Source organism: Sus scrofa, chromosome 8 (assembly GCF_054392235.1).
Source record: "Sus scrofa isolate SSC_HxYL_T2T_F1_AM1 chromosome 8, Sscrofa_HxYL_maternal_Yorkshire_Landrace_v2.0, whole genome shotgun sequence".
Classification (NCBI taxonomy): Eukaryota; Metazoa; Chordata; class Mammalia; order Artiodactyla; family Suidae; genus Sus; species Sus scrofa.
The window spans coordinates 87,192,794-87,218,971 of record NC_139390.1 but is presented as its reverse complement, the minus strand read 5'-3'; the positions used below and the strand labels follow the sequence as shown (position 1 = coordinate 87,218,971).

General features: G+C 40.5%; 1 protein-coding gene across 14 annotated transcripts in view; it reads left to right on the top strand.

Annotated features, from left to right (window-relative positions):
• The window catches only part of ARHGAP10 (Rho GTPase activating protein 10), a 349,411-nt gene that overhangs the window by 264,883 nt on the left and 58,350 nt on the right, over positions 1 to 26,178 (top strand). For 11 of the 14 annotated variants that reach the window (XM_084972711.1, XM_021100659.2, XM_084972715.1 and 8 more), the window contains one exon: positions 17,143 to 17,293. The exons of the other annotated variants lie outside the window; for them this stretch is intronic. In XM_084972711.1, the coding sequence (XP_084828837.1) occupies positions 17,143 to 17,293 (151 nt within the window). The remainder of the gene's footprint in view (positions 1 to 17,142; positions 17,294 to 26,178) is intronic. 14 annotated transcript variants of the gene reach the window in all.

Below are 26,178 nucleotides of genomic sequence, written 5' to 3'. Positions count from 1 at the left end.
TCTTACCTTGTAAAACCCTGGTGACAAGCAACTCCGCACCTCCCAAGTTAAGCTGCCTGGGAGTTGTCTCATAGTGGCTCCAGGAGGTTTTCTCCCCTCATATGTAGCCTTTTTATATCCTCAGTCAGTTCGCCCTTGAGGTTCAACCTCTGGGCCAAGTACAAGGTGAATCCCTCTTCCACGTGGAGTGCTTTTGGAATCTGAAAATTGGTACTGTGACCTGTTGGATTTCTTTCCAGGTCCTTCCTTTGTACTTGGACATTGTTTTGGATTTCTTACCTTCCTGGTTATGTTCTGTGATATAATTTATAATCAGAAATTTATATGTATAAATATATGTGTGTATACACACATATACACATACATATACATGTACACATATACACATGCACACAAACATACACATGCATGTACACATACACATATATGTACAACACATACACAGACCTATACATATACATGTACACATATGTATGTGCACACACACATACACACATACATACATACGTACACATACATACATGTAAACATACACATACCCATACATATATACATACACGTACACACATACATATACATATACACATGCACATAAACATACATATACACATACCTATACATGTACATACACATACATATACACGTATGCATGCACACGCATACACACATACACACACGTAAACATACGCACATATACACACGTGCACATATACATATACACATACAAATACACATACATATACACATACAGACATGGGTACACACATACATACATACACACATACACATAGACATTTGGTCTTTGTCTACGGTTCCTGGCTCACAGCTCCCAAAACTAAACCCTTGGAATTTCCTCAGCGATGAGAGCAATGGGAACATCTTTGTTTTATTTTACTTCCTGTCCTCAGGTTCTAAAATTGCTTCAGAACCATAAAGATAAAATCGGTATCTCCTTATTCATGACAAGCCCCTTTCCACTGCAGCTGGGGTTACGGTGGTTCGTGGTTCGGTGACTTTGGGAAAGCTCTTAAGCATGGGGGCAGGTGGCCAGAGAACCAACCATGAATAGAAGATTGGAACTTTGTCCCACCCTCTGATTTGGGGGAAGGGGGAGGGAGGGGCTGGAGGTTGAATCAGTTACCAGTGGGCAGTGATGTGCTCAATCATGCCTATGTGATGAAGCCTTCATAAAACCCCGGAGGAGGGGGTTCAGAGAGCTTCCAGGTTGGGGAATCAGAACGCTTCCGTGTGCTACCTTGCAAGGCCCCAAATTCCACGAGGACAGAAGTTCCTTTGGGACCTCGTCCTGTGCCTCTCTTCGTCTGGCTGTTGGTTTGTGTCCCATTATAGCCTTTGTCATGGTCGGTGTTCTGGTGGGGATGTGGCCTGGCTGAGTTCTCTGAGCTGCCCTAGCAAATTAACTGAACCCAAGGACAGGGCATCGTGGGGACCTCTGATTTAGAGCCAGTCTATTGGAAGCACAGGTGACACCCTGGGCTTGCAATTGGCACCTGACGTAGGGATTTGTTTTGTAGAACTGAGCTTTTAACCTGTGGGGTCTGATCCTGTCTGCAGGTGTGTAGCACCAGAATTGTGTTGAAACACAGGCCCCCTCCGTAGGTGTTGGGGACTTGCTCGTTGGTGTGGGGAAACCCTTCCTGCCATTGGTATTGGTGCCTCTGCTGGAGACACTTCTGTCCTCAGGGTCTCTCACTGCACAATGGAATGTAATGCCCTCGCCTGGTCTAGCCAGTCGGGAGTTCAGCTGGGCTTAGCATCGTCTCACTCTAGATGTACACTGTGTCATCGAATCCTGTCTGCACTGTCATCAGCTTGCCAGCCATGACCCATGGTAGCCTTCCCTGGCCTTCCATCCATGCTGGCTTTTTCAAGGTGGCTGGTGAGGCACAGAGTCCCCGTTCCGTACCTGTGTGGCTGCTTTTAACCAGATGGCTGCTGCTCCATAGTTTCTTCGTCTAGATCCTGTATTGCTGGTTTGTTCATTTCCAAATTGCTGAAATATATGTGGGCACACTTCTTGCTCAGGAAACTCAGTATCTCTCCTGTTTGCATGTCCTCTGCCAATAAAGACCAAGCCACTGGTAACCCATACTGAAGCAGCACTCTGAGGCGTATGACTCGACATATTTCTGTATATCTACAGTGGTGGATCTCAACCACAGGTGATGTGTGGTGGTGGACCTCAGCCCCCAGGGGACATGGGGCCACATGTGGAGACATTTTTGACATTTTCAATCTGGGGCGAGGTGCTGCTGGTACAGAGTGGATAGAAGGCAAGGACAGTTCCTCCAGGAAGAATGATGAGACCCAAAAATGTCAGTGATGCTGAGATAGAGAGGCCCTCGTCTGGATTCGTGTAGTTCTCCTACCAAGTGTCTGGCTGGTTTCCCAGCCCGGTGGAGATGATCTTTTTAATTTTGTTAATTAGACGTATCAACATCTGAAATAGGGATTTCTCAAAATGTGACCTGAGGTCCCCTGAAATCCTTTCAGGGGTCTGGAAGGTGACTTCCTTTTCCACTCATTCTTTTAACAACTCTAAGTTGCAGTTTTCCAGGGGTGATGTGTCACTGGGCATTAAAACAGATTGACTGTAGAAGCAGAGGTGTCTTCTTTTAAATCTGACATGAGATAGGTTTACAGAAGGTAAAACAAGGCCATGTCTTTCACAGAACTATTTTTGTTTTGGAAAATAGGTTTTTTTGTTTTGTTTTCATGAAAAACATGTGTAATGGTGTATTCTTTTTTAAATCAACTAATAGGTGTTTTGGAAAGACTTAAAGTTTCTGTTCTTATTTCTAACACTGGGATTATTAATAGGCAGAATCCACACAAATATAAGTTCTTTGGGGCCTAATAATTTTTAAGAGTATAAAGAGATCCTGAGATGAAAAATTTGGGGTATCTCTAACCAGGCTATGTTTCTTCATTTTCCATGCCAGTATGGGTAATGTATCATGTATGTCTCATGAGTGACAGTTTCAAAGTCCTATTAGAATCTAGATGTGCAGAATGTTGGTCTGTCTCCCAGCCTGACAGTTCTGGGCTCAAGAAAGTTAATCGGCAGGTTCCTGGTTAACCTGTGGTAGTTCTGATTATCCTTTCTGCTTTTCCAGGTGCTCACCATCCCTTTAGAAATCAATCCAAGAGTTCCTGTTGTGGTGCAGTGGAAATGAATCTGACTAGGAACCATGAGGTTGCGGGTTCGATCCCTGGCCTTGCTCAGTGGGTTAAGGATCTGGCATTGCCATGAGCTGTGGTGTAGGTCGCAGATGCTGCTCAGATCTGGCATTGCTGTGGCTGTGGTGTAGGCCAGCAGCAACAGCTCCGATGAGACCCCTAGCCTGGGAACCTCCATATGTCTCAGATGATGCCCTAAAAAAAAAAAAGACAAAAAAAAAAAGGGAAGAAATCAATCCAGAGCCAAATTCGGCATCTCCATTTGTCCAAAAATTTTCCTCAGCTTCAACTTCTTTGTGACATTCACATTTTTGGTTGCTTAGTTTGGTAGGATTAAATTTTTGCCCATCATTTTGGGCCCTTTGAACGGGCTTTCCTTGAAAGGAAAAGAAGCCCCTAAAGAGATGGAAGCATCCTTAACTTTATGCAGAATATTTTGAATATTCTGGCTTTCATGACACCTAGGCCTGGTATCTGAATAAGGGCTAGTGTTGTTTCTTAGAGTGAATTTGTAGCTTAATCCTTGAACTTTTTTTTTTTTTTTTTTGTAAGTTTTTGATATTAAGTCTGTTGGGGTTCCCTAATCCAGAAGTTCGTAGGTGTCTGTGATCTGGTCTTGGTCAGATGGATACAGTTTCGGGCTATGTTTGCTTTTACCTTTTCATTCTGCCATGAAGGTGGAGGGAGACCAAAGCCCTGCTGCAGTGAAGTGAGAGAGGGATGCAGTGACTGCAAGGTGCGTTGACTGGTGTTAATGACATGGGGTTTTGAGATGCCGGAAGTCATCTGGTCTAGTGCATCCCTTCCAGCTGGGTCAGGAAAACTGAAGCCTAGAGAGGACAAGTTGCTCTCCAAGGCCACAGGGGAGTTGTGATAATCAAAGAGCAACTATTGAACAATGCTTGTCAAGTGAGCAAGGTCATTACTTAACGCTCTGGCCTTGGGGCCCTTTATTAGCAACAGGATTGTGCACAAATTATTTAATCTCTCTAAGCATCTGTTTCCTTATCTGTATCATTGATATCAAAGAGTGACCTTGTAGGGTTGTAGCTATTGATGGACATCATACCCTTTCTTTTTTAGAAATTTCCTTTGAAAAGTTTCAGACCCCCCAGGAGGTTCTCAGCCGTACAGTAAACATGTATATACTCTTCACAGTATAATTATTATTGCTATTGTTGAACCACTTGAAACGCAGTTCCCCTACATCATGACCCCTCACTTCAAAATACTTCAGCGTGTGTCTTCTAAAAATGAAGGCAGATTCAGGAAGTTTGGCATGGACACTGTTACCTAATAAGTTGAGACTCTAAGTGTGTCCACAGGCCCTGTTGACACAAACAGGGAATTTGCTAGAAAGGAGAATTTGGGGCCCCACCCTCAGCCTACTGAATCAGAATCTGCATTTTCAGGAAACCTCCAAGTACTTGTATGTGCATTGTGTTGAGAAACACTAGTTTTATAGGTAAATCATATTTATTCTTCGCCAGTCATCAATGATAGCTTTTACAGAAAAATTTCCCCCAGTACAGGATCCAATTCAGAGTCTTGCATTGTATTTAGTGATGTCTCCTTTCGTCTGGAATTAGTTCCTTGGTCTTTGTGTTTTCACGATTCTAGTACTTTGAAAGAGTATGGGTCTGTTGTTTTGTGAAATGACCTGTCATTTAATTCTTTCTTCATGGTTGGATTCTGGTTATGGGTTTTGGGGCAGTCGATAAGTGATGTTGATTCCATGACATCCATTAGCTGGAAAGTCTTGAATGGCTGGGGGCTGGAATCATCTGGAGGCTTCTCTACTCAAATCTGATGCCTGAGCTGGGGTGACTTGCAGGCTGAGCTCCGATGGGACTGTTGAGCAAGCCACGCACGGAGTCCTCTTCCCGTAGCTTGGGCTTCCTCCCAGAGCAAGGCAGCCCCAGGGCTCCGAGTGAGGCTTCCAGCCGACAAGGAAGAGATTGGAGGGCGTCTTAGGAACTAGTATCAGAAGCTGTGGAGCATCACTAATGCAAGGGCTATTGATTGATTCAGTAGGGAGCCTGCCCAGATTCAAGGGGAGGTGACATAGACGCCATGTATTGCTGGGAAGAATGTCAAAGAATTTGTAGCCATGTTTTAAAACTGCTACAAGTGACGACGGCCAGATTTCTCAATTGTCATTGCACTGTTCTCTTTGTAATTGATAGTAACCCAGTAGGAGATACCCGGAGAATATTTAAGAATTCATTCCTGGTGTTCCCCTGTGGCACAGTGGGTTAAGGATCCGGCATAGTCACTGAAGTGGCTCAGGTTGCTGCTGTGGCATGGGTTCGATCCCTAGCCCGGGAAGTTGTGCATGCCATGGGCACAGCACCCCCCACCAAAGGAATCCATTCCTTTTAGCAGACTTTTACCCTTTAATGTTAGCATTCATTGATGGCTCCTCCACATATATTGGCTGGGATTTAAGTTCCGTAAATATCATCAACATAATATGCGCATCTCCCAGAAAATAAACATTTACATAATGGTAACAGTGTGGGAATCTTGAGATCTTTTGAGATAAGGATAAGCGTTCGTGACCCAGTTTGAAGGGTACTAAACCTTTCATTCTGATGTTAAGTGCCAAACACTTTATTAGAAGGTCAACAGCCACACAGATGAAGGGGTTCCCTTCCCCCAAGGCATGTGGTTCTCTGGCCTTCTGATCCTGCCTGTTCATCTCCTTCCAGTTAAAGAAATACACCTAATTCCACCCTTCCTCATGATTGGGAACATATGTGACAAAGCTGGTCCTAGGCGAAGTGAGAGCAGTTGTGGGAAATCTTCCTTTTTGCACTCTATGCCACATCTGTGAACTATACGGCACCTTGTAGCAATGCCAGATCCTTAACCCACTGATCGAGGCCAAGGATTGAACCTGCATCCTCACAAACACTATGTCGCGTTCTTAACCCACTGAGCCACAACAGGAACTCCCCCTTTTGCATTTGACACCCAGCTGCTAAAAACAGAGAGTCAGCAAGTTCCAAACTGAGGTTGGATCCAAGCCTCCAAGCATTTACCTTTTGAGACTTTCCTTTTAGGGAACAGAAACTGGGTACAGTTGATGCTTTCATTGTATTGAAGGCTCATGGAAACAAATCATACTTGCACATCGAAGGAGAGGCTGGTGTCATCCTCCAGTGTGTGTGACCTTCCCATAGCCTTGAGTTGGTAGGGATGAGGGCCTAAGCATCGGGCTGTTCGAAATGTTCTTAAAATTATGCATGAATATCTTCCAAACCCCTAATTAGAAACATTTCAATCCAGAGGTAAAATCTAGCTGTGTCCTAAGTGTTTAGAGTCGAATCTTGCCCAAAGCTTTTCTCTAACAGATGCATATAGCAGAGCTAACCTCTCAAATAGAACTGGGGACTGACTACTGGTAAATTCTAGGAACCTGAGGTCCACATGTAATTGTATTTAAATTTTTACTTCTTTAAGATGAGACAGATGTTGCATGGAAAAAAAACAATTCTGAAGAAGAGTCAGCAGCATTTTAACAGAAATGATTCTATGTGTGGGATGATGCATGTTTTTCATCTTCTTTAAGGTTTTTTTTTTAATTTTTTTTAGTGTTTACCAGAATTTCTGCAAGGAATGTCATGTGTATTCGTTAGCACTTTTGTAACATGAATAATTTGTGGTTTGAAAAAAAAAGTTTACTATTAAAAAATGAAAACCAAACTAGTCCCATAAATTTTTGGAGCAGTGATTAAATGTGAAGGCTGAACCCCCTCCACCCCACCCTTGCCGCTTCTCTATTGACCACCTTCAAATCATGGTTTTGCTCTAGGCATTTTATTGTTATGGGAGCTAAAATGGAAAACAAAACAAAACAAACATGTGATGCATTATCTCTTAAATATGTAGGCCATGCCTGAGGGCGTACATACTTGGAAAAAGATTTCAGATGATTTTGGTAAATATAATCATATATGTGTCTTCAGGAAGTGTTTTCTTCACTGATTAAAATTCACACATTTCCGGAGTTCCCATCGTGGCGCAGTGGTTAACGAACCCGACTAGGAACCACGAGGTTGCGGGTTCGGTCCCTGCCCTTGCTCAGTGGGTTAACGATCCGGCGTTGCCGTGAGCTGTGGTGTCGGTTGCAGATGCGGCTCGGATCCCGAGTTGCTGTGGCTCTGGCGTAGGCTGGTGGCTGCAGCTCCGATTGGACCCCTAGCCTGGGAACCTCCATATGCCGTGGGAGCGGCCCAAAAAAATAGCAAAAAGACAAAAAAAAAAAAAAAAAAAAAATTCACACATTTCCTTCTGTATTAGGTCCAGGGCTTTTTTTTCTTTTTCTTTTTTTTCCCCTCTCTCCAGGGAAATGGTCATTCCTGCCTACCCAAACGACTAGGGCTTGTGGTTTATATTCCAAAAGCAAAAATGTCTTTCACTTTGAAAATGTGATAAGGTAAGGCATCACTTCTACACAGATGTGTTTATATTTGGTTTAAAGTTTCGCAGGTAATACTGAAGGAGTCCTGCTTTTTGTCATGCCTAGGCCTCTTTCGGGGGCTCCCCTGGCCTTTGGGAACTGCACACGCTCGGCTTCTGTTCTGATCCTCTTGTGGTCATCAGGACCGAGTGATTTTTTTTTTTTTTTTTTTTTTTGGTCTTTTTGCCTTTTCTAGGGCCGCTCCCGTGGCATATGGAGGTTCCCAGGCTAGGGGTTTAATCAGAGCTGTAGCCACCGGCCTACACCCCAGCCACAGCAAAGTCAGATCCGAGCCTTGTCTGCGACCTACACCACAGCTCATGGCAATGCCGGATCCTTAACCCACTGAACAAGGCCAGAGATCGAACCCGCAACCTCATGGTTCCTAGTCGGATTTGTTAACCACTGAGCCATGATGGGAACTCCAGGACCAAGTGATTTCTAAGGCAGGCTTGAGTCCTGCAAAGATGAAGGGTGACCAGGAGAGAAGAAAAAGAACCTCAGCAGATGTCATACACCTAAATTGAAAGAGGAGGAAGACAAAAGCCAGAGAGTATCATGTATGAAGCACGTCTTGCTGTTGACATAGCGTATGTTTCTTTAGTGTAATTCTAGGCAGAAGTGTAAACGTTTTGTTTGCCTGTAAGCAAAGGGCACGTTGGTTGGGAAAAAACATTCTAGCTAAGCATTGGCTTTTTTATTCAGTTAAGAATATTTGTAGACATTTGGGTTATGAAAGTCAGGTTACAGCTGTGTTTGGAAAGTGTTTTCTTCTGACTTCAGAAAGGGTATGCTTGCGTTTCCCAAATGTTTGCAGGTGCAAATTGATAAAACTGCACCTGGAGTGTTTTTAAAGGTTTGTAAACCAGAAAACAACATTGCGTAACTGGGAATTTGTGTTTGCACCATGAATTTAAGAGCGATAGAGCTTTGGCTGAATCAGGAGAGGTTTACCTCAGGAACTGATTGGGGAGAAAGTTATTTTGGGAGCCTATGCAAATTTCTTCACTGCCACTTGGTTCTACTATGTAATCAAAGCTGTTATTATTACTATTATTATTAGTACCACCTCTGTTGGTCTTTGTGGAACACTAGGAAGACCAGGGCACTGATGTTACTTCCACGGTTTATGTCACTGAAAACGCCCATGGTTTGGAGGTAGATACGTTTGGGACACATTCCATTTCAGAGAGGCTGGTTGATAAAGGTTTTCATTTATTGAAATACTATTTTTTTGGGGGGGTGCGGGCATCCTGCAGCCTGTGGACTTCCCACAGCTGCAGCAATGCCAGGATCCTTTAACCCACGTGTGCCTGGCAGGTGTTGGAACCTGTGTCCTGGTGCTGCAGAGATGCCCCTGATCCCATTGTGCCACCGTGGTAACTCCCATTTACTGAATCTTGTTATCAAGAGCCAAAGTCAATTATGTGTTCCTCTATTTAGCCCCCAGGGTGCTGAAGAAATTGATGTGCAGATATCGATGTGATATATGTCCCATTAGGACTTGGGAGGGGTCTGAAAAGGTCTCCAGAAACTAAAACTGGAAACTTAGAAAGAAAAAGAAAAACAGGAACTCTACCAATTTGATAAATGCTCCCCAATGCACTTCTTGCATTTCTGTTTTATTTGGTTGTAAACCAAGATTGAAGTTGTTTTTCAACAAGCTCACAGCAAGTCAGCGGCACTTTCAAAGCCTGCACCCATGGCATGGACGGGCTGGTAACGTCCCCTGCCCCTCCTCCCTCTCGTTTGTTGTGGATGCACTTCTCCCTCTCCTCTGCGACATGGGGATGGGGTGGGGTGGGGGGGATGGCCTTATGACCTTGGGCATCAGCAAGGCTTCTCAATAAGACCCTGCAACATCCTCTGGTTTTGGCCTCATAGGGCTGTGGCTTGAGGTTTGTGACCAGTGATGCATGTGCCTGTAGAGGAATTTCAGCTACTGAGCACCATCTTCCCTGATCAGGAGGTACATGCACAAAGGATAGTCTGCTGGAGAGAACAGACTGGTTTGGGAAGAAAGCCTGAGTCTGCCTGCCCCTGACTGGTATGTGAATATGAGCAAATATTTAGCCACAGGGCCTCAGTTTGTGCAACTGTGAAAGACACAGGTTGGCTGAGATGATAACTGGGAGCCTTTTCAGCTCTGAAAATTCTGAGTTTGTAGGAACAGGAACAAACAGGAAGCCTTAGAATATTTCCAGTGTCCAGCCTGAACCCACCTGTTATCTCATTGTCAGTCCCTATTACCAATTCTAAATAAATTTTCTATAAAAGACTCATATTTATTAGGTTGCACATATTGGTTGTCTCATATTTGTCCTTCTCTGACTCACTTCACTTGGTATGATGATCCCTAGGTCCATCCATGCTGCTGCAGATGGCATTATTTCATTCTTTTTTACAGCTGAGTAATATTCCAGTGATACAGGGGAACTTATTCACAACACAGAAACAGGCTCAAAGATTTTGAAACCAAATTAGTGGTTACCAAAGGGGAAACGTTGTGGGGAGGGATAAAATGTAAGGTTGGGATAGACATAAACACACTGCTCTATATGAAATGATTGAGTAACAAGGATGTACTATATATAGCACAAGGAAATCTATTCCATACTCCATAGTGACCTATACAGGAAAAGAATTTGAAAAGGAATGGATATATGTATATGTATAACTGATTCACCTTCTTGTACACCTAAAACTAACACAACCTTGTATGTCAGCTATACTCCAATAAAATTAAAAATAAGGTTTTTTTAGAAGATTCATATTTAGTCATGGAGTAGTGCTGATTCAAGGACAGAAAGCTGGAAAGTATTCAGAGCGCTCTGTGTAACTGTTCACACCATAGCTAAGCTCTGAAGTCAGGTTGTAGATGGATGGTTTGGCCTACCTTGAAGGTAACTTAGAGTCCTGCGGCTCCAAGGTAATGAATGTTTGTCTAAATACACCGGAAACCTGAAGCTGAAAGAAATGTCTGGCCATTTTGTACTTAGGTATTTTAGAAAGAGATTGGAAATTTTATTTTGTCTTTCCTGTCTGTGTGAAGGGGAGTATGCACTGATTTTCAGCTGTTTTCGGGTTATACTTCTGTCTATGGGTAGATGTGGTTACGTGAGAGATGACATCACCAAGGCGGATATAATATGAATGGGGCTTAATATGACTGGGTCATGTTGGGGGCAGGCTGTCATGGTGACCAAAACATACACACTGAAGTCAGGATATTTAGCCTTTAGCCTTTTTTTTTTTTTTTTTCTTTTTAGGGCTGCACCTGGGGCGTATGGAAGTTTCCAGGCTAGGCATTGAATTGGAGCTGCAGCTGCTGGCCTACACCACAGCCACAGCAATGCCAGATCTAAGCCATGTCTGCGATCTACACCATAGCTCACTGCAATGCTGGATCCTTAACCCACTGAGCGAGGCCAGGGATCGAACATGTATCCTTGTGGGTACTAGTCAGGGTCTCAACCCACTGAGCCACAGTGGGAACTCCTGGGTTTTAGTCTTTTTAGGTCAAGTATTTGGTATACTGCAAGGACTCAGTAGTTGCAGCAATTATTATTTGAGACGATAGAAATATACAAGCATAGTAAGAATATTCCTATCACAATAAAGACCCAGAACTCTTCTGCAGATACAGCTTTCTAAAAAAGAATTGCCTCATCCCTGTAATTTTCCTTTACCCGTCGTATTTATTAATTCACCTGAATCAAATGCTGCAGGTGTGAGAAATTTGCAGAGCGCATTCTTACTTCCTATTCTCTGTAAAGTGTTTCCGGCAGAGGTGGCCCAGTCATTTCCACATGTGGCCCCTGGTAACAGAGCATGGAGGGTGTGGGTAGGTATTTATATGTATGACTGTGTCCTGTGAGCGTAAACATCCAGTGTGTTGAGTCTGAGGCATCTGTGACTCTGAACAGTAGTGCCAGACTTCTGTTTGTGCTAGCACTCTCTGGAGACCTGATAAGCGCTTGCTTACCTGATACGCCTACGTGTGGAGTTTTGTTTTTTTGTCATTGGATTGTCTGGTTTGAGTTTTTATGTTGTAACTATGTAGGTGCAGTGAAGAAGTTTTCTACCCTGAAAAAAATAAGATATGAGTAGACTTGGACTTTTGGTATTCCTGAAGATGACTTCATCTTTTGCCCAAGAACACAGGTGATATGATGTAGGGAAGTTGGGAGAGTTGCATGATCTTGGAAAGAGACCTGGGCAGTAGAGGAATTTGTATCCATGCAATGGTTCTAGAATAGGAAAATTAATGTTATATTTAAAGACACACATCGGCGTTCCCATTGTGGCTCAGCAGAAACAAATCTGACTAGCATCCATGAGGACTCAGGTTCGATCCCTGGCCTTGCTCAGTGGGCTAAGAATCCGCCATCGTTGTGAGCTGTGGTGTAGGTTGCAGACGTGGGTTGGATCTGGTGTTGCTGTGACTGTGTCGTAGGCCAGTGGCTACAGCTCCAATTTGACACCTAGCCTGGGAACCTCCATATGCTGCAGGTGTCCCCTAAAAAGACAAAAAGACAAAACAAACAAAATCACACATCTTGGCTATACAGAACAAGATAAGATAAATTTTGTCTTATTTTTTAATTTTTTAAATTAAAATATAGTTGGTTTACAATGTTCTAGTTTCTGCTGTACAGCAAAGTGACCCAGTCACATACACACGAACACACACTTTCCCTTATATTATCTTCCATCATGGTCTATCTCAAGAGACTGGATATAGTTCCTGTGCTGTACAGTAGGACCTCATTGCTCATCCATTCTAAATGGAATAGTTTGCCTCTGCTAACCCCAAACTCCCAGTCCATTCCACTCCCTCTCCCTCCCCCTTGGCAACCACAAGTCTCTTCTCCATGTCTGAGTCTGTTTCTGTTTTGTAGATAGGTTCATTTGTGCCATATTTTAGATTTCACAGAGAAGTGATGTCATACGGTATTTGTCTTTCTCTTTCTGACTTCATTTAGTCTGAGAATTGAATCTCTAGTTGTATCCATATTGCTGCAAATGGTAATATTTTGTTCTTTTTATGGCTGAGTAGTATTTCATTAGATAGACACCACATCTTTTTAATCCATTCATCTGTCAATGGACATTTAGGTTGCTCCCATGTCTTGGCTTTTGTGCTGCTATGAACATAGGGATGCATGTAAAATAAGCTAAATTTTAACTTCTAGAATCAGATGGCCATGAAAGAGGACAAAACTTCAAGTAAAGAATTCACTGTTTCCTCCTCTTCTAAATTGAAAAGAGTATGTTTTAAAATCATTCCTGGTGTTTCAGAGAGAACCATGAGAGCAAAGCTTTATAGCTTAAAAAAAAAAATTGAGAACTGAGGCTAGTGCATTAGCAGATAAAGTTAAATGCATATAAAAAGTAGTAATGCAGTCTTGAAACATCCAGGAGAACACAGCACAATGATGGTGAGTCTGTATAGATATTCTCTCATTTTACTCTTTCTAAATAGGTACAGTACAATACAGTTGGTGACTTTTTTTTTTTCCCTAAGAAATACATTTTGTTTGTTTTTAAAATTGGCAAGAGGGTCTTTGGAATCAGAGTTGAGAGTTAAGAGTTGTTTAAATCTTCAGACTGTGGAGATCTGAGCTAATTGTTGAGTCTTTGAGCTTTTATCATGTTACGATATAAGGAACAGTACTTCTTACCCCAAAGGTTTTTGAGAATGTTAAAGTGCATCAGAGAAAGCCTGCCACATCAGAGGTGTTTATTAAATGTTAAATGTATTAAATGAAAGAGGAAGTAGTTTAAATCTCAGATTTCAGTGCTGAAGTGTGAAAGTGAATATACACAACAATTCTGTGACTCTAGGTGACTTGGGAATTTTGATAAGAGGCTCTGTGTATTGCTTCACTTTAGCCCATTGCTTGATAAGCTTTCCATCGACACTTTCAATTGACTAAACATCAAGTGAGGAATATTTGAGACCCTCAAGAAATTAATGATCTCTCAAAACAGTGGTTGAGTAGAGTAATAAGGGTCTCTGTCCATTTTTATTATTAATTACTGGATGTGATCATACTGCAAATATAGTAGCTACCATTTATTTCTGATTACTATGGTGCCAAGTGCTGTGCCAAACACTATAAATATTATACTATTTAATTCTGGTAATCACTTGAGATGTAGGTATTATGGCCCTCATTATATAAATGAAAGGATGAGATAATTTATACTCTTTTAATAATTTGTCAAGCCCCCATAGCTGGAATAGCACCCCCTCAAGTTAGCACCTGTGCTTTGGAACCCCCTAATCCGGATGCTAGGTTAGTTCTTGGCAATGATAATGCAGGTGTTCCCTGGTGGCTCAGCTTGTTAAGGATCTGGCGTTGTCACTGCTGTGGCTCTGGTTACAGCTGTGACGCGGGTTCATTTGCTGGCCCAGGAACTTCTGCATGCTGTGGCTGTGGCCAAATACAGTATAGAGTTTATTGGGAGAATGGTTGGTCTTTAGAATCTTTGAAACACTTTATGCCTAATTAGGACTTGAGAAGGTCCCAAGCATTTGATTGCATATGTCCAGTGCCAGTTTTTCTAAAGTAATTTTTCTGGTCTTTCACATTTAGATTTTGATCCACCTAAGGTAAGTATAGAATGCCATGGAATGACTGTCTAAATAGGTATTTCTCAGCCTTGACTACTCAGAAGAATCACCTGGGGAGCATTAAAATGAAAACCAAAGAAAACAAAAAAAACCCCAAAGCCCAATTGCCATTCCAGATATTCTCCCCCTTTTCCCACTTTATGAAATATAATTGACATATGACATTATGTTAGTTTAAGGTGTGTAACAACGATTCGAGGTATGCATATGTTGCAGCAAGTTACCACAACAAGTTTAGTTATCCCTCTATCACCTCACATAGTCACAGTTTTTTTTCTTGTGATGAGAACTTTTAAGACCTGCTCTCTTAGCAACTTTCAAATATGTAATACAGTCCTGGTAACTATGGTTACCATGCTGGACAGTAATATTTCCCCAGAACCTATTTATTTTATAACTGGAAGAAGTTTGTGCATTTTGACCATCATCATCCATTCCCCAAGTTGCCTCTGGCAAGCACTAGTCTGTTCTCTGTTTCTATGATTTTGTTTTTGTTTTGTTTTGTTTTTTGACTGTCCCATGGAATATGGATCAGATCTGAGCTGCAATTGCGACCCATGCTGCAGCTGCAGTAATGCTGGATCTGTAGCCCACTATGCCAGGCCAGGGATTGAACCTGCATTCTGATGTGGCAGAGATACTGCCCATCCCATTGTGCTACAATGAGAGCTCCTTTGTTCATTTGTTTTTAAGATTCCACATATAAATGTGATCAGAAAGTATTGTCTTTCTCTGACTTACTTCACTGAGCACAGCACCCTCAAGATTCATCCGAGTTGTTTCAGGACTTTCTTTTTCAGGGTTGAATAATATTCTCACAGTTATTCTGATGTACACTGAAGTATTCCGAAGACTTCTGGAAGCCCAGCCCTGGGCTGTCTTGGGAACAGTCATGCTCCTGGGTCCCATTCTTCGTAGTCTGGCTCTGCAGACAGGGGCTGCTCCTGCACCCTGCTCCCCATGCCCTCACACTGTGTGATGTTGGTGACGGTGATGGTGGCAGAGGTAAAGGAGGGGGAGGGGAAGTGGTTGTCCGCATTTGCATCGTTCCAGTCAGTGTGATCTCTGGGAAGGTCCACTTGGAAGGTTATCAGCTATTCAGTGACAGTTCTTGGGGTAGAACTTTTCCAGTGTTTATTTAGACTTTAGAGATACGGGCTCAGTGTGTTGTTTGGTTTCCTTGTCCACTCCCATTCCAGAGGCATGTGGCATTTTTGTAAAGATCAAACAGCAGTGAGCCCACAAACTCTGACCAGTGTCAGTCACACACAGGTGCTAGTTTATTTCAATGGAATTAAGTTTTCCCATCCTTGCCTCTCTCCTGCACCAAGGTCATCCACTTCTCACCCTAACTTCTCTCCTGTTCTCACCTCTCCAAAACCTTCTTGAAGAACAGTGACAGATGGTGGTAAAACCAGCTGTGGATGACAGTCTAGACAGCAGAAGATTCTGAAGGCAGATACGTAGTTTGCGCCTTGCCAGCGCGCCGTATTGGAACACAGAGTCTGTGGAAATACAGTATTCGCAGGTTAGCAGTTGGAGCAGTCAATTCAAGTTTCACTGGCAAATATTTGTCCACAGTAATATAAACCACTTTTTATTCTGTTGACACATGAGGGGGCAGTATGGTACTACAAAGCAAATGCTCTCTTGAAATTGTTTATTTTTATTGGTAGATAATAGTTTTTAGGTGAGAACTTTTCCACTGCGAATATAATTCTGTCATGTTTGTTAGTTATTAAATGGGATGCATGTATGTCATACCCTCCTGTGTCTATACAGGTCATGTGCCTGCTTTTGTTCAAATACATACATAATAATCTCCTTGCAACAGTGGGGCTTTGACGCAGTGCTTTTTATTCTGAGTTTTGTCTTGATGGTTTGTTTAATGCTAGCTGGCTTTCTTCCTGCATCCACCTTTAGCACATCAGCCCTCTGGAGATAAAGTGTCTGTTAGGGTGATGGCTAAATATTTTATGTTAAGACTTCATTGAAGGCTGAAGGGACTCCAGTGTTGTTGTGGGCGGGAAGCTTCTGAAAGCAGGTCTGGGCCGCTATGGAAGTTCTTTTGTAAATGACCTCTGTGTGATATGCTTTCCTTTTTTTGGCACAGTGTGCTTTTCTCAAAAGGAAAAAAAAAAAATTGCTAAGCAGAGAAACAGTGCATTTAATTAATGTTGCTATTGCCAGTAGATGAATGACGTTGTCGGTAATGAAGGTGCTAATATCCTAGGTTTCGTAAATGGAGGGGGAGCTGTTTTAAGGAAGTTGGAGGGTATTAAACAAATTGATAAAATCTGCAAAACTTTGCATGGGAAAACGTATGTGAGACTCTGAAAGGTAATTTTATAAGCACAGGCTATTTTTAAATGAGTAAAGAATATTTGCAGTCGTATGTTTCTGTTTATGTAGTTTGAAAAAAATGGAGTCTAGCGTTTTGGCATCAGTATAACCCTGTGTGAAATTGAATGGGATATTTGTTTTTAATAGTTTATCCCAGTTACTTCCTTTGTGGGTGAAGAGCCGTGGTTGGTGGTGTCTCCATCTGGTAAAGATAGTGGGACTTGTTTAGTTGGGGCATGAATTTATTTGGGAATATAATGGCTCGATGTTGCTTTTACTTAATGAGAAATTTCATCTTAATGAGAAATTTGAAATCTTCTGTTAGAAACTAAATAAAAGACTTAGGACTTGTATCCAAATTTGAAGGAATGGATTTTTGGCTCCAGCCCCTTTGGGAAGGACTCCAAATCAAATGTTTGATCCTGGTATACTGTCCAATACCCAGGTTTCTGTTTCCGGAAGACAATTAATGTGGTTTATGTTTTGATGGCAGATTTTTAGGACCCTGCCTGATGCGACCTTGCCTGAGCCAGTCTCCCTGTCAACATCACCCCCAAATGCTCCACCAAGGCAATCGAAGAGGCAGGGCCAGAGGACAAAGAGACCCGTGGCTGTGTATAACCTTTGCCTTGAACTGGAAGATGGTAAGATGTTCATTGCGTTTCTCTTCTTGGCCGTCTGTGAAGAAAAATGGCATATCCTGTGTCCCCAGGGCAGGCCCTGGTTTCTATCCTCTGTGTCTTAATTTCCTTTCCCCTCATGATTATAATTTTTGAGATTAACAGGGAGGGTAAGTCAGGCTTTCTTGTCAGGGAGAGGATGCAGGTTTCAGTGTTGTGTTTGTTGTGCATGGTTCTTTTTTTGTTTTGAAAAGACAGCTTAAATTTCTTTTTCGGGAGACTTGTGTGACCTCCTGTGAGGTTATATAACCCCGAGACAAGTGGCAGAGAAACTAAAATTAAAGCAGAGCTTTTACTAGAGGAGCAGATTGAGTCTGATGTTAAATGCATTGAGATCAAAGGCACAGGTCACCGTTGCATTGGGGTCTATGCTTCTGCACCAGCATTGCCCCGTTTTTCTGACTTTCTTCGGAGGCAGGTATCTCATCATAAGGAGGGAGTGGCACATTGACCCCTTTGGGGGCTTGGCTAAGTGATCGGGGCTGCAGTGGGACTCTGACCAGTGGAATTCCTCACTTTCCATCCAAGCTACCTTGTTCCAAATCACTGTTGTCACGTGGCCACAACTGTCTCAATATTGCCGGGTTGCCTTGTTTTTACCGAGAGCCTAGAAATTAGAATCTGAGATACTGATCCCCACAAAACAAGACTGTAAGTCATATCGAGACCACCAGTTGCTGATTTGTAATCATGGGGTTACTGATGTAGAGAAGATTTAAACTACTAAGGTTTTATTGGTTTGGGGGTATGAAGTGATTGTCAAAGGGAGGGAGAAAAGGAAAATAGAAACAAATACCATACCTCCATCCCAAGCGGCTATATAATCATATGTCTGAGGAGCTAATATGCAAAGGTCCATGCAAGCAAATAACAACTGTCTTTAACTCTTAGGGGTCTGTGCAGGAGACTTCAAAATGCCTCCTGTGAAAACACCAAGGGCTCGAGTATTCCGATATGCTTTTATTTTATTTTATTTGTGTCTTTTTGTCTTTTAGGGCCGCAATGGCAGCATATGGAAGTTCCCAGGCTAGGGGTCTAATTGTATCTGTAGTCTCCAGCCTACGCCACAGCCACAGCAACTCGGGATCCGAGCCGCATCTGCTACCTATAGCTCATGGCAACACCAGATCCTTAACCCACTAAACGAGGCGAGGGATCGAACCCCAGTCCTCATTAATGCTAGTCAGGTGCATTAACCACTGAACCACAACAGGAACTCCCCAATAAGGTTTTAAATTGATTAAGACATATATACATATGATACAAGTGTTAGTTTTACAATCAGGTCCTTATTTTCCAGAGGAAGGGCATGATTTTTTAAAGTCAACCTGTAATTTCAAAGCTGCCTTTTAGCTGTTAGTTTCAGCTTCTGAGCCCAGCTAACTTTTTATTCTTTTCTTTTTTTTTTTTTTTCTCACTTTCACTCTCTCTCAATAGAGTTGCTAATAAGGAGTAAAACTGACTGGTTTGAATTGCACCTTTTCTACTATCTCACTTGTCCTCTGGTGGAAGTGTTAAAAAAAATAGTGAACAAGGCAAATGATGGAAAGTAGGAGAGGGGAAAAAAATCAAGGAGACATGAAATAATACCTTCATTGGTGCATCCACCCTTGAGCAGACCTGAATTGACTATTTTTTGTAAGGGAAATGACCCAAGAGGGACTTTTTTTTAAAAAGCGCATCTAGTTTGGGTTTGTTGTTTTTTTTTTTTTCCTCTTTCACTATATGCAACCTGAGCCACAGTGGCGACAATGCCAGATTCTTAACCTGCTGAGCCACCAGAAAACTCCTACTTTTGGGGTAATTTTAGGAATTGAATCATAACAGCCAGTCATGTGTACATAGTGAAGTAATCTTTTGATCACTGGGTTGTTGAGTGATTATTATTAATGGGTAAAAAGCTTCTTAAGTGGTATTTAGTACATCTTTCATATGACTACTCAAAATTATTATATGACCTAAAAATTAGCTTTCCTAATTTTTAGACCATATAATAAGTCTTTAAAAATAATTATAAGGAAAAAAAGGAGATTGACAAATATTTAATTCCTTTAATCTGTTTTCACATTCATTATTTATTTTATTGTATATTTTATGTTTTATTCTACATTTTGTATTTTATTTTTCATTTTTTTCTCGAATGTTATTTTTTTTATTTTTTTTTTTAAGGTGATTTTTATTTTTTCCATCAGAGCTCGTTGACAGTGTTCTGTCAATTTTCTACTGTACAGCAAGGTGACCCAGTCACACATACACGTATACATTCTTTTTCTCACATCATCATGCTCCATCATAAGTGACTAGATAGAGTTCTCAGTGCTATAGAGCAGGATCGCATTGCTTACATTTTGTATTTTATAACTTTACATTAGTCCTCCTTGATTGCAGACTTCTTTTTTTTTTTTTTAATGTTGTAAGAATCAGTAAAGTCAAAGATTTTCGTCAAGGAATGATTTTATTTTATCTTAGAGATCATAAGGTAAAGCAATTAAAAACTGTTTATCTCCCTCACCGCAAGTTGTAGCTAGGCTTTAATGGAAGTCAAGTTGTGCGAAAAAGAATTATTTCAGAGAGGCCAAAGTGGGATCCATGTTTTGCATAGTCTAAAAAGGAAAATAAATAAAAAGTGGTGAAAATCCTTTTGAAAAGGCACATACAGGGAAAGGGTATTTAAAAACTGTGTTACTGATCATCACTTTAGCGTATTGAAAACTATACCCCTTCAAAAAAAGTCGCTTGGAGTTTCTGCTGTGTCACAGTGGTTTTAAGGATCTGGTTTTTCATAAATAAATAAATAAATAAATTTGGCCATACCCACAGCATATGGAAGTATACACATCCATCTATCTATCTATCTATACACACACATATATTTTGGCCGCACACATGGCATATGGAAGTATATACATCTATATAATATTGCTTCTTGTCACTAGGACTTAAATGTTTTTCAGTAGCCTAAGAAATTTAATTGTCAACTCTATTTGAAATTTCCAAAAGTTCCAACACTTGATGTATTTGTTTTCCAATTGGTGGTAATTGAGTCATTCCCTCTGTTTACCTAGTTTTGGTTGAGGTATGCCTTTTAGCCAACTCTGGTTGACTCTTTTTCCAGATTTTATAGGGTGTCATGGTTCTGATAGAAAACTTAAATGTAAGTATGTTTTCACACCCACCCCGCCCCCCATGTATTCACTGTAGTACAAGTTAAATTTGACTTAATAAAATCCAGGACGAATTATTTTTGTCTAGAAGTTAGGTAGATTGTTTGCCAAGATTCAAGGAACTAGATTGGATGACCAGATATCTTCTTCAGCTCTATGATTTGGTCACAGATTTGGCATTTGATGGAAGTGGTTTGTGGTATGTTATTTCTTCTTCTTCATCCAGGAGGGCATGGAACTATGTGAAGAACCAAAGAGCTGACCCTGAGAGACACTCAGGATTGGTTTCGGTCCAGCATCAGGCAGATCGAAAAGTCATTATTAGCCATCAACAAGCCTGTTAGCATGAGCTGAAGTAGGAGAGGCCTGGAAGAGGAGAATCCTAGCTGGCATGAAATAGGACAGATAGAATTTCTGCTGTTGGACATGGTTTTTGTTATATTTTTTTCAACCCCTCCTTCCCCCCACCCCAGTTTAATTAAAGACATTTAGTATCTTTAACAAAGGCTTTAATTGGCATTGGCACTTTTAGCCATTCCGCATACACAATGCTCATTATTTTTCTTTGTCATGTGTGATTTAATTGCATTAAACTTATTTGTAGAAGACTTTAACATTTCTAGTTACTTGTTAAGGATCTCTTACTTGATGATTAATGTGCACTGAAAGGGACATAGTATCTAGTTAGATTTCTTTAAATAGACCAGCTGTTAAATCTTTTCTGAAATTCTGGTCTTTTATTATTTTTCAGAAGTGATGTTGTTTATTTTCACATAACATCGCATAATCTCAAGAACCTCAAAGCCGAGTAGATTTGGCCAAGTCAGTTGTTGTGAAATAGCAGCATATGAGGTAGGCTGCTAAGTGCTAAAAAGAAGATGAAAAATCAAAGACCTCTTTTTATTTCATTCTCAAGTTATCTTTATGTTTTTATTTCCTTAGAACTGGTGGTAAAAAAAGCTAAGTGTATGTTGTATATGTGTCTGCTCCTGCCCACTCCAAATTTATGTTCTTACTACATCTTTTTAAAAATTATGTTTCAGATGTACAGCACTGTCGTTTGACATCTGTAGACACTACAAAGTGGTCACCACCCCAAGTCTAGTTACCATCCATCACCATAGAGTTGACCCCCTTCACCATTTCACCTTCCCCTCTGGTAACCACTAATCTGTTCTCTGTCTCTTTAGGTTTGTTTTTGTTTTATTTTGTTGGTTTTGTTTTTTAAGATTCCACATGTGAGTGAAAGCATACCGTTTTTGTCTTTTTCCCTCTGGGTTACTTCACATAAAATATCTCTGTGTTCCCTCTATGTTGTCACAAATATCAAGTTTTGGTTCTTTTTAACGACTGAGTAGTATTCCATTGCACATATGTACCACATCTTTATCCACTCATCCATCTGTGGATACTTAGGTTGTTTCCATATCTTGGTTATTGTAAACAATGCTGCAATGAAAATTAGGGTGCATAATCTTTTCAAACTAGCATTTTTGTGTTCTTTGAATAAATACCTGGTAGTGGTATAGCTGGATCATGAGGTATGTCTATTCTTAATTTTTTAAGGAACCTCCATACTGTTTTCTATACTGGGTGCACCAAGGCACATTCCCACCAGCAGTGTATGAGGGTTCCCTTTTCTCAACACCTCTCTAGCATTTTTTTTTTTTTTGTCTCTAATGATAGCCATTGTAACAAGTTATGAGGTGGTATCTCATAGATAAGGTTTTGATTTGCGTTTTCATAATAATGATGTTGAACATCTTTTCATGTGTCTTTTGGCCTTATGTCTTCTTTGGAAAGTGTCTGTTTACATCCTCTGCCCATTTTTTAAATCAGGTTGTTTTTGTTGTTGTTGAGTTGTATGAGTTCTTTATATGTGTTGATTTTTGGGTATTAATGTCTTACTGGATATATGATTTTCTATTAACTTCTCCCATTCACTAGGTTACCTCTTCATTTTGTTGATGGGTTCCTATGCTGTGCAGAAACTTTTCAGTTTGATATAGTCTGATTTTGTTTATTTTTGCTTTTGTCTTCTTAGTCTTTGGAGTCAGATCCACAAAAACATAGCTAAGACTAATATCATTGAGGTTACTACCTATGAATTCTCCCAGGAATTTTATGGTTTTGGCTCTTACATTCAAGTGTTTAATCTGTTTTGAGTTAATTTTTCTATATGGTGTAAGATAGTTGTCTAATTGCATTCTTCAATTTCCTTCCTGTGTCTTAACAGTTTTCATTTGATAGGTCTTGCGTCTCCTTGGTAAAATTTATTCCCAAGTGTTTTATTCTTTTTGATGTAATTGTAAATGGGATTGTTTTCTTAATTTCTGTTTCTGGTAGTTTGTTATTAGTGTTTATTAGTGTATATAAGAATACAGATTTCTGTGTATTGATTTTGCATCCTGTAACTTTAGTGAGTTCATTTATTCTAACAGTTTTTTGATGGAGGCTTTAGGGTTTTCCATCTACAGTATCGTCTGCATATAGTGATTTTCTTTTTCCTTTTTTTTTTTTTACTATTTTTTTATTACTCAATGAATTTATTATTACATTTATAGTTGTTCAATGACATTAAATCCAATTTATAGAATTTCCATCCCACAACCCCAGTGCATCCCCTCATCCCCTGAACTGTCTCCTTTGGAAACCATAACTTTTTCAAAGTCTGTGAGTCAGTATCTATTCTGCAAAAAAGTTCATTGTGTCCTTTTTTCAGATTCCACATGTCACATTTGATGTTGGTGTCTTATTGTCTGACTGACTTCACTTAGCATGATAATTTCTAGGTCCATCCATGTTGCTAAAAATGCCGGTATTTCATTCCTTTTAATGGCTGAGTAATATTCCATTGTGTATATATGTACCACATCTTCTTGATCCACTCCTCTGTCGATGGACATTTAGATTGTTTCAATGTCTTGGCTATTGCAAACAGTGCTACAGTGGACATTGAAGTACATGTGTCTTTTCAAGTAATGGTTTTCTCTGGATAGATGCCTAGGAGTGGGATTGCTGGGTCAAATGGTAGTTCTATGTTTAGTTTTCTGAGGAATCTCCATACTGTTTTCTACAGTGGTTGCACCAGTTTACAATCTCACCAACAGTGTACCAGGGTTCCTTTTTCTCCACACCCTCTCCAGCACTTATTGTTTGTAGACTTTTGGAGGATGGCCATTCTGGCTGGTGTAAGGTGGTACCTCAGAGTGGTTTTGATTTGCATTTCTCTAATAATGAGCAATGTTGAACATCTTTTTATGTATTTTTTGGCCATCTGTATGTCTTCTTTGGAGAATTGTCTGTTTAGATCTTCGCCCATTTTTTGATGGGGTTGTTTGTTTATTTGGTATTGAGTGGTAGGTGTTGATAAATTTTGGAGATTTAATCCCTTGTCAGTTGATTCATTTGCAAAGATTTTCTCCCTCTCTGTGGGTTGTCTTTTTGTTTTGTTTACAGTTTACTTTGCTGTACAGGAACTTTTAAGTTTAATTTAAATCCTATTTGTTTATTTTTGTTTTTACCATGAATCTAAAAGGTGGATCTGAGATGTTGCTGTCGGTTTTATGTCAGAGAGTGTTTGGCCTAAGAGTTTTATACTATCTGGTCTTATATCTAGGTCTTTAATCCATTTTGTGTTTATTTTTGTATATGGTGTTAGGGAGTGTTCTAACTTCATTCTTTTATACGTGGCTGTCCAGTTTTCCCAGCAGCACTCATTGAACAATCTGTCTTTTCTCCATTGTATATTCTTGCCTCCTTTGTCATAGATTAGTTGACTGTAGGTACATGGATTTAATTCTGGACTTCCTATCCTGTTTCACTGATCTGTATTTCTGTCTTTGTGCCAGTACCATACAGTTTTGATGATTGTTGCTTTGTAGTATAGTCTGAGGTCAGGGAGCCTGATTCCTCTAGCTCCATTTTTCTTTTCCAGGATATCTTTGGCTATTCTGGGTCTTTCGTTCTTCCAAACAAACTTTAAAATATTTTGTTTGCGTTGTGTGAAAAATGTCCTTGATAATTTGATAGGGATTGCACTGAATCTGTAGTTTGCCTTGGGTAGTATAGTCATTTTGATAATATTAACTCTTCCAATCCAAGAGCATGGTAAATCTTTCCATCTATTTGTGTTATCTTTGATTTATTTCATCAGTGTCTTAAAGTTTTCAGAGTACAGGTCTTTTGTTTCTTTAGGTAGGTTTACTCCTAGATATTTTATTCTTTTGGATGCAATGGTAAACGGGATTGCTTCCCTGATTTCTCTTTCTTATCTTTCATTGTTAGTATGTAGAAATGCTGTCGATTTCTGTGTATTAATTTTGTATCCTGCGACTTTGCCAAATTCATGGATGAGCTCTAACAGTTTTCTGGTAGAATCTTTAGTATTCTCTAGGTATAGTATCATGTCATCTGCAAATAGAATAGTTTTACTTCTTGCTTTCCAATTTGGTTTCCTTTTATCTCTTTTACTTCTCTGATTGCCATGGCAAGGATTTCAAAAACTGTGTTGAATAGTAGTGGTGAGAGCAGACATCCTTATCTTGTTCCTGATCTCAGCGGGAATTCCTTCAGCTTTTCACCATTGAGAATGATGTGCGCTGCGAGTTTGTCATATACGGCCTTTATCATGTTGAGGTAGTTTCCTTCTATGCCCACTTTCTTTTTTTTTTTTTTTTCTTTGTTGTTGTTGTTGCTGCTGTATTTCTTGGGCCGCACCCGCGGCATATGGAGGTTCCCACGCTAGGGGTCGAATTGGAGCTGTAGCCACCAGCCTACACCAGAACCACAGCAACACGGGATCCGAGCCGCGTCTGCAACCTACACCACAGCTCATGGCAACGCCGGATCATTAACCCACTGAGCAAGGGCAGGGACCGAACCCGCAACCTCATAGTTCCTAGTTGGATTCGTTAACCACTGCGCCACGGCGGGAACTCCTATGCCCACTTTCTGAAGAGTTTTTGTCAGAAATGGGTGTTGGATTTTGTCAAAGGCTTTTTCCATGTCTATTGAGAGGATTGTATGGTTTTTATTCTTCAGTTTGTTAATGTGGTGTGTCACATTGATGAATTTGCAGATATTGAAGAACCTTTGCATCCCTGGGATAAATCCCAGTTGATCATGATGTACAATCCTTTTAATGTATTGTTGGATGCTGTTTGCTAGTATTTTGCTGAGGATTTTTGCATCTATGTTCATCAGTGAAATTGGCCTGTAATTTTCTTTTTTTGTGAAATCTTTGTCTGATTTTGGTATCAGGGTGATGGTGGCCTCATAGAATGAGTTTGGGCGTGTCCCTTCCTCTGCAACTTTTTGGAATAGTTTCAGAAGGATAGGTATTAGCTCGTCTCTAAATATTTGATAGAATTCACCTGTGGTCCTGGACTTTTGTTTGTTGGAAGTTTTTTAATCACAGTTTCAATTTCAGCTCTTGTGATTTGTCCGTTCATCTTTTCTCTTTCATTTTGGTTTAGTCTTGGAAGATTGTACCTTTCTAAGAATTTGTCTGTTTCTTCTAGGTTTTCCATTTTATTGGTGTATAGTTGCATATAGTAGTCTCTTATGATCCTTTGTATTTCTGTGATATCCATTGTTACTTCTTTTTCATTTCTAATTTTATTGATTTGAGTCTTCTCTCTCTTTTTCTTGATAAGTCTGGATATGGGTTTATTAGTTTTGTTG